Source organism: Vombatus ursinus, unplaced genomic scaffold (genome assembly GCF_900497805.2).
Source record: "Vombatus ursinus unplaced genomic scaffold, bare-nosed wombat genome assembly UNPS02009205.1, whole genome shotgun sequence".
In the NCBI taxonomy this organism is placed as follows: domain Eukaryota; kingdom Metazoa; phylum Chordata; class Mammalia; order Diprotodontia; family Vombatidae; genus Vombatus; species Vombatus ursinus.
This window is the reverse complement of record NW_020948983.1, coordinates 51,336,552-51,345,569: the sequence shown is the minus strand read 5'-3', so window position 1 is coordinate 51,345,569 and position 9,018 is coordinate 51,336,552. Positions and strand designations below refer to the sequence as shown.

The following is a 9,018-nucleotide window of genomic DNA, read 5'->3' as shown; positions in this document are numbered from 1 at the left end:
TCTGATGATGACATTTTAAGGCTAGTAATCATATTTCAGGGAAAAAACTGGAGGAGAGGGTGATGGTAGCCAATAACTGACTACTACTGTAGCCTGTCTCCCAAAAGCTGAACCCCTGCCTAATATCATTCTCCTGTCTTTTTTTCCCTTTCTCCATAGAGGGTGTGGAGGTGGACAGGGGAAGAGGGTCTGCTTTCAGGCAGAAAAAACAATTCCTACTACCTGATCCATTCCCAGTTTTTTGGAGGGTATTTGGAGGGGGTTCAGTAATCCAATTTTTCCAGACACAGGCTTATTACAGTTGAGCAGGAGAGTAGCCAGACAATCAGGTTCAGGAGCTGTAGATTCTACTCATAGTCCTGAAGGTCTCTAGGACTCTCCTGGTCTTAGGGAGGACCAGAAGCTGGACCTACGACTGACACCCTTCTGTACAACCCCCTCCCCACTCCCCAAAAGACTTGAAGCAAAGACCAGATGACCACTTCATAATAGAGAAGAATCTTGTTCAGGAATGGGTTGGACTAGATGATTACAGGTGACATTTCTAGGGTTTTTGGTTCTTAAAAACTGAAAGAGTAGGACTAAAAGTAGAGCCTGACAGGTGCACTGTCTTTAGTACCATCTCTTTTTAGCTTTGAGAAATAATATCTAGCAATATACTATATTGAATAATTTGTCCTTTTGCTATTTTAAAATGAAAGATGCATGTGATTTTCCCAATGTCAAGTTTGCCTTTAAAGTGGAAACCAGAGGGATCAGCCTTAAAGAGTTGCCAGATTATGAAACTCAGAACTTTATTCCAATTTAACTATATGGTGAATTACATTATGAGTTTTCTACCATGAGTGAAAAATAGCAAATAATTTTTTAAAAATTAAATTTTATTTTTTAATTATTGAAATTGTCCTTTTAAAAATTCTATATTTTGATTTCTAATGAATTGCCATTCTGTAGATATGCTGATTGTCAGTTTAAATTTTTGTTTGATTTTAGCAACTTTGGCAAGATATCTGATGGAAGCAGATTGTCAATAGGATAGGGTATCTAAAATAATGAATTGTGACATATAGTTAATTTCTAGACAAGTCAGTAGTTGACATGTTTTATAGCAAATCTTTTAAATCCTGTTTTCTGTATCGAATTAATTTTTCAAGGATTTCTGTATAACGTAACAGTTTTATTTATGATCTTATTTCTAAGTTTTATTGGAGATTGACTTGAATTCTGCTTTATTTATTATTTCCCCTTGGATAGAACTTAACACAATGAATAGTTAAACAGTAAATGGCAAAATGGTAGGTAGCATCAAAACAGAAAATTAAATGAGTTAATTATATGTCCATATGTTTATATAGTTTCCATTTGGAGCCATTCATATACCCAGATGACTCTGATCCCATCAGTATGTATATTTTCTCCGATTATGACCATTGTGGGCCATTTATGGCCTGTCTGTCTTGTGTGACTTTTCCATGTTCTCCTGTAATTTTTCCTCAGGGGGTCTACCCAGTGTGCCAGGGATTTGAAGCCACAGAAGTCCGCAATATTTTTTCCTTTTCCTGTAGCTTACTACAAAATCATTTGTAGTTTCAGGGTCGTGTGTAAATAGAGTGGGTACATAGATACTTTTTGAGGATAGTGGCAGTCTATTTTTGTAATTTTCATCTTGGAGTCTAAGTAGCATTTAATTTACCATTTTATTCCATATTATTGTATCCAATAGCTTATTTACAATTGTATAAATATCTTATGACTTTATGTGTTATGTAAGTTTTCAGGCCAGTGTCTGCCTCTGCAAAACTCTGTATAAATCCTCATGCGGAAACTGAACTCAAAACACCCAAACTTGATTGCAACGTAGAAGTACAGAACATTGCTATTGAATTGACCAAGCCCCAGGTAAGAGGTAGTTGGGTATTTCTTTGCTCTTAATCAGTTGTAGATTCCTTACTTCCTATGCCTTCATCTTGAATGTAGCTTTGAATATTTTGAATAGAAATTTTATGTGTTTTCTTATATTTTTAAAAAATGAGACTCAGTAAATTATTATTTATTGTAACCTTTTCTTAAAAGGTGGATCTTGGTAGATTATTAGCAAACTACATACTCATCTTTTCCTACTTATTAATGAAAATTTCTAGAAAATTTTGTTTCATGTATGTTTTGAACCTTTTAGAAGTAGGAGCACTTGTGAAATATTAAATATTGGACCTTTGATGATAGGGAGAAGCCATGCAGGTAGAATTTTTTTGAAGAAGTTTTCTTGCTTAGAAACCAGCTGTTTGTTCTGGGTGGGATTATAAGGATAGGTTCTGAGAAATTGAGGAGGAAGGCTAAGGGACCTACTGAGGAGTTGTAGTTCTGTTCCTATTTCACTAGGCTTCGATGACGCCTACACTTCAGAGGTGCATGATTTTACTGGTGGGGGTATTCTCTTAATGCAGATTAAAAAACTCTTTGTAAGTCTTCAGAAAATTAATCACTTAGCCATCCTTTTGGTGATGAATTTTTATAAGCTTAGCTTTTATAAACTTGGTGGGTCCTTAGACATCAGGTATACAATGCAATGCTGGACTTTTACCTGCAGCCTTTTTAGTTTGGTGGAACATAGCAGAGCTTGCCTTCTCCCAGCACACCTTTTGGAACCCTACTTGACAGGATAGGACCATAGTGGAGGGTCAGATGTGTATCTGGGAAATTGGCTTGGCTTCTGCAGAATAAAATTTAGTGCTTATCTATAGGTAAATGATCATATAATTACTGTTTTGTTTTTGTTTTGATAGTACCTTAGTATGATTGATCTTCTGGAATCAGTGGATTATATGGTTAGGAGTGCTCCATACAGGAAATATAGACCTTATTTACCATTACATACCAATGGTCGGCAGTGGTAAGTTGGAAGCTTATCCTTTAATTCATTCTAGAAAAAGAAAATTATTATAGTTATCAGGATGTTATGGACATTTAAAAATGTATCTGTGATCTGTTTGTTGTGGGTTCTTCCTCCAGTAGTAGGTGAGCATTTTTCAACTTGTAGATCTCAACCTATACACATCTTTTCATCCTATATGCCTTTATCATATCAGCCATAGATCTTCCACAACGGGATCCACCCAGCTTGTTTGGGGCCTTATTCTCAGTTTCTTCACATAGCATGGATACTAATGAAGCATATGGGGAGTGCATATATATGTAATTTAATACACATATTTAATAAGTTCAGACTAGCTTTCCAACAGTTCTTTTCCCATGAAACCAGTTTAGACTCTTTATTTCTTGTACTTTCCTAATTCTGTACCTCTATTTGTGTCAGTTTCTTACTTGAAATGCTGTCTACCCCATCTTTTGACCTCCTACTTATCCTTCAACACCTTCCTCAGATCTTTTGTATTACTTTCTCTTATAACCTCAAGTTAAATATCTGCTCTTCTGAAAAATTTTAGCTCTTTCTACCTGTTTTGGTACTTGTTACATATAATTAACTGTAATGCATGATTATAAAAGTTATTTTATTTTCTTCCCCTTGAGGACAGGGACTACATTTTATCTTTCTCTCTAGTTATATCTATCTATAGATATATTACGTAGACATATATCTGCTTATGTAGATATGTCTGTCTATTGATCTACCTATCTAGATATATCTATCTATAAATAGATATAGATATTTATCTATATATATATATATAAATAGATATATATTATAGATATATAAATAGATAGGTATGTCTAGATAGGTAGATAGACATATATATAGAGAGAAAGTGCTTTGTATATAGTAGATACTGAGTATTTATTATAAATACAGTCTAACATCATCTTCCACACAAACCCTTTCCCAGTCCATTCTTTGCACTATTATCATCTATTCTAATCATGCCTTAGATAAAAAATGACTTTAATGACTTTTAATGACTCCTCATTGCCTCCTTTTCCTGGCAGTTCAAGACTTTCCACAAACTGACATTAGCCAGTCTTTGTAGCTTTGTCTTACAGGCTTTTTTCCAGCCAAATTATTTTTCATCCCTTTTGTGTCATTACCTCTCTTATCTCTGTGCTTTCAATTCAACAAGCATTAAATGTCTATTATTTCTAAACATAAGATAAAACATAACTATCCCTTCCCTCAGAGGTTATAGAATGTGTATAATAATAAGCAAAAGCACCAAAAGAAGGAGGAGAGAATGGGAATAGGGAATCAGATGATATTGTTAGCTGTGCCAGGAGTGGAGACAGAAAGTCTCTTAGTTGGTAAACCTTTATTAAGCACGTAGTTTGTGCCAAGCATAAAGGAAGGGATGAACGATGTAGGGTAGGGAATCGAGCAAAAAGCAGGATAGAGTCAGATTGGATAATTATGGGGTGCTTGGCACATAATAAATATTTATATACTGAGTGACTTACCTGTGATTCCTTTTGGCCAAGCTATATTATCGGAATATAAAAGCAAAAATGGCCCCTGCTCTCAAGGAGCTTAAATTCTAATGGGAATTAGGGGAAGCAACCTGTAAATAAGTATATACAGACTAGATGGAAGGTGCTCTGAAAAGGAGAATATCTAGTAGCTGGAGGAGGTGGGAAAGGCCCTCCTGCAAAAGATGGCATTTCAATTGAATTCTGAAGGAAACCAGGGTCATTAAGAAGTAAAGATGAGGAGAGAGATCCTTCCAGGCATGTGAGAAAGCTCATGGGGGGAGACAAGGACTTGATTGTAGGGATTAGGGAAGGAATAAAATTGGGAGAGAAGAAAGATTAAGAGGACAGGATGATGATGATGGGCATAATCTGATGGAGTAGATAGTATCATATGGGATCAGGGGTATATGTAGAGGGCCTTGGGAAGTAGAAGAGTTAACTTTGTCAGAGACTGGCATGAAGGAGGGAATAGGGGAATGTCTGAGTGATTTAGATGAGGAGAGTAGGAAAAGGAGTTCTTAAAAAGGGAAGGAGAAGAATATACATGAAGATACTGATAAATTTTGAGATGTGGAAGGGAGAATTTGCATCCAGTGTTTTTTTTTCTGTCTTAGTTCAGGGAGACTTATGTTCTGAATTGGGGGTGAGAATGGGAATTTTTGTGTTCTTTTTTTTTAATTAATTTTTTTAATGAGCAGACACCCATTGTCTTTCTCTTCCACCTCCGCCCCACCCCCTGCTTCCTCCCTCTCTTCTATATTGGAAAAGAAAGAAAAACAAAACCCTTGTAACAAATATATATAGTCAAACAAGACAAATTTCCACTTTGACTTTGTCCACAAAATACATATACACACACACACACACATAAACACATGTGTGTGCATGCGCGCGTGTGTGTGTGTGTCTCAGTTTTCACCTTGAATCCATCACCTCTGCATCAGGAGGTAGATAACATGCTTTTAAAAAAAATTTAATTAAAAAAATTTTTAGTTCCAAATTTCTTCCCTCCCTCCCCCTAGCTCTTCCTCCATCCATTGAGAAGGCAAGCAATGTGATTGGGTAGCATGCTTCATCATTAGTTCTCTGGAAATAGAGGGTTATTGTGTTTATCAGAGTTCTTAAGTCTCACAGCTTTTTTGTCTTTACAATGTTGTTATTGTAAAAATTGTTCTGGTTCTGCTCACTTGATTCTGTATCAGTTATACAAGTCTTCCCAGGTTTTTCTGAAACCAGGAGAAGGGGATTTCAGAAATAGTGGCTTTGGAAGGTACAATAGGGAGACAGTAAAAGTTGAAGGAAAGGATTTCTCATAGGAGTGAGGGGTCCACTGAAGTTACATGAAGTGTTTTTACTGGATTTTCTTTAAGCTGAGTGAAATCTAGTAGGTATTTGTAATACTGTTACTGAGGTAAATTTCATCTAGTTTTTCATGTATTTCCTTTGTAAATCTTCAGATTTTCTATGAACAAAATCTTATTTACAGGTGGAAGTATGCAATTGATGCTATTCTTGAAGTTCACGTAAGACGATATACACGGATGTGGTCTTGGAATAATATAAAAAGGCACAGGCAGTTTCTCAAGCGTTATAAAAACGCATACAAAAATAAACTAACCCAGAGTAAAATCACAGAAGAAGTACAAAATGAAATTCAGGTATTTCCTACTTATTTATAATTGGCTTTGTTTTACAATGTCTTGATTAATGATTAAAGGAAAATGTGGGTTTACATATGAATCTATTTGACTTCTAAGTCAGAAGCCCTGATTTCTTTTTGTTAGTGACTTTGATCTAAAAACAAATTTTGATGAATGTGAACTTTGTGAACTTTGAATTATATGTCATTTTAATAGCATATTAATTTTGGCATGTGCTGTTTTGCAGAAAAAAACCTGATTTTCACATTCACATTCAAATTTTTTCCATCATTTATTTTTGCTAATTTTATTAATTATTTATTATTATTGCTATTTTTGCTAATTTATTTATTATTGCTAATAAAAGTAGCAATATAGTAATAATTACATTTAATATTATGTATTTCTTCCAGGAAACTCAAATGTTTTTTCAATTTTAAAAATAGAGTTCATCAGCATTTTGATATAACAGGTGATATTTCCATAGTTTAGCAGCTTGAAGACAGAAAAACTGAAACACATAATGGTTTGCTCAGGGTCGTGGAACCTGGGCTCCAATCCTCCCAATCCAATCTCCAGTTCTGCCACTGATTCATCATGTGAACTGTGAATTGAATCCTCAGTCTTTTAGACTTTTGAAAAGGGAGACGAGAGAATATTCACTCCTATGGTATTTTTTGATTCCCCAAATCAATTTATGTTTTTTGCTTATGTCCATGTTCTAATAAATTATCAAAGATATTAAAGTCCATAAAGTTTTGTTTATGAAGGGAATAGAGTTAATAATCAATCAAACATCTGCTATTTTCCTGGTACTGTGTTTGGTTCTAGGAATATAAATATAATGAATGAAACAATGCTTCTTTTTTGACAGAGCAGTCAACAAGGACATGAAAATTATACATATAAAATATAATTAGAATAAATACAAATAAAATGCAAAGTAGTTTGAGAGGGATGACACTAACTGTCAAGTGGATCAGGAAAGACTTCATATAGAAAGTGGTGCTTGAGCTGTTTCTTGAAGGAAGAGAAGAAATTATTGATAAGTTTGGAGAGAGCAAATTCAGTCTCATCATGAGCTCAGTAGCCAGATGGCAAAAGGCTGAAGAATGAGTAAGAGGAGAGGAAGTGGAAGCAGTGAGTGCAAACAGCTTTTTCAAGGAGTTTGGCTGAGAAGGGGACAAGAGATATAGCTTAAGGGGATGACCGCATGAAGTGAAAGTTTTATAAAGATGAGGGAGACTTGGATATGCTTGAAGGCAGTAGGGAAGAAACCAGTAACTAGGGAGATGTCAAAGATGACAGCAGTGAGGAGGTAGTGGGAATCAGAGTGGGGTGGAGAAGAATAATTGAGGTTGCCATCTGCTGGACAGGACAGGATAGCTAAGATCAGTGGGATCAAAGACACATATAGACTTTGGGAAGGAGAAAGGCTACCTTATTGATGGAGATTGGGGGAAGAGGAGGAGGGAGTAGAGAGTGATAGTAAGGGGTTTGGAGGTAAATCACTGGGGAGAAGAAAGCGCTCACCTTGAATGACCTCGGTTTGCTTAGAAGAGTAAGAGTCAAATTCCTCAACTGAGGGATAGGAAACTATAGGAGACTTGTGGGAAAAAAGAGAAGGTTTGGAAAAGCTTTATGGGAAAAGATAGGCAGTCAATTAAAGAAGAATAAAAGAATTGCTTTATATCAGTGGACCTCCAGTAAAGTTGGATAATGTGAATTTATGATCTGTCCAATTAGTATAGTTATATACTTTCCTCCAGCTCAGTTCATCTTTGTGAGTAGTGGAGGAGGGGAAGAGTGAAAATAACCCGTAGGCTAAGGTTTGGCAAGGAATGAATAGTGATAAGACAAAGCATTTCTGAGTAGAAGTCAGTTTTAGAGTTTAATTGTTTTGCTATAGGATCAAGATAGGAAAGGGATGGAAATGAAGTCTGAGCCAGGGTAATGGTTTGAGAAAGAACTGAGAGGTGGAGGGATTGGAGGCCCCCATGAGGACAAGAATGAGTTTGGGAGGAGTATAGCATAGAGGAAAATGGAATTATGTGATAGGTTATAGCCAGATAGAGGAAGGTCTGAGTTTTTAATTAAGGAAGGGGAATACTTGTGGGTAATGGTAGATCCAGTATATGGCTGAGGTGGAGTGAAGGAGTTAGATCATCATATTTAAGAATAATGGTATTTGAGGGACAAAGACAAACCTTACTAGCTATGAGCACGAATAGATGACATATAAACAAAGCTTCTTTTTGAACATTTGTATTTCCAATTTTGTTCTGAAAGCTTACTACGATGATAAGACATACAGAGAATTCTTACTTTCAAACTATTTTAAATGAAGTGGTTATCACCTTGTAGAATTTATTTTCCCTTTTTTTAAAGCATTGTTGATCTAAAAGTAGACTTTTATTTTCCTGGAGTTTTTGTAGAAGGACAAGAAATTGTTTGGATAAACATAAATCATTTGATTAAAAACATCTCTTGGGTCTTTTTAATCATTCATTTACTTAAAAGTCTGTCCTCTTGTTTTATAGGACTTGGAGAAGACTCTTGATGTTTTCAATATTGTTTTAGCAAGACAACAAGCACAAGTTGAAGTAGGTAACTTTTTCTAGCTTGTTTTATATTTCTAAGCATTTTGTTATCATTAGTTATTTAAGCCTAACATCCATAAATCTGATTTTAATATTTAATGAAGCAACTGAAGCGAACCTGTGCCTTATTAACAGTTATACACTGATTTACTTCAGTGTAAATAGTTATCAAATTAGACTAATAAAAATGACCATCAAAGTGATTAGTTGAAAGTCAATTTAATTAAATCTTATTGAGAAATGAGATATTTTACCCCTTTTTTCCATGTCCCTGCATAGTTAGCATAAACAGTTGAGAAATGTAAATTCTAAGTTGCACAGAAAGATATGTTAGAGTTTTCTTATATAACATTTTGGACAGT

The 9,018-nt window shown here is 35.1% G+C and overlaps 1 protein-coding gene across 1 annotated transcript in view; it reads left to right on the top strand.

Annotated features, from left to right (window-relative positions):
• VPS13C (vacuolar protein sorting 13 homolog C) overlaps window positions 1-9,018 on the top strand; it is a 182,176-nt gene that overhangs the window by 42,889 nt on the left and 130,269 nt on the right. The window contains exons 11-14 of the mRNA XM_027851985.1: window positions 1,772-1,899; window positions 2,784-2,890; window positions 5,903-6,074; window positions 8,597-8,659. Of these exons, the coding sequence (XP_027707786.1) occupies window positions 1,772-1,899; window positions 2,784-2,890; window positions 5,903-6,074; window positions 8,597-8,659 (470 nt within the window). The remainder of the gene's footprint in view (window positions 1-1,771; window positions 1,900-2,783; window positions 2,891-5,902; window positions 6,075-8,596; window positions 8,660-9,018) is intronic.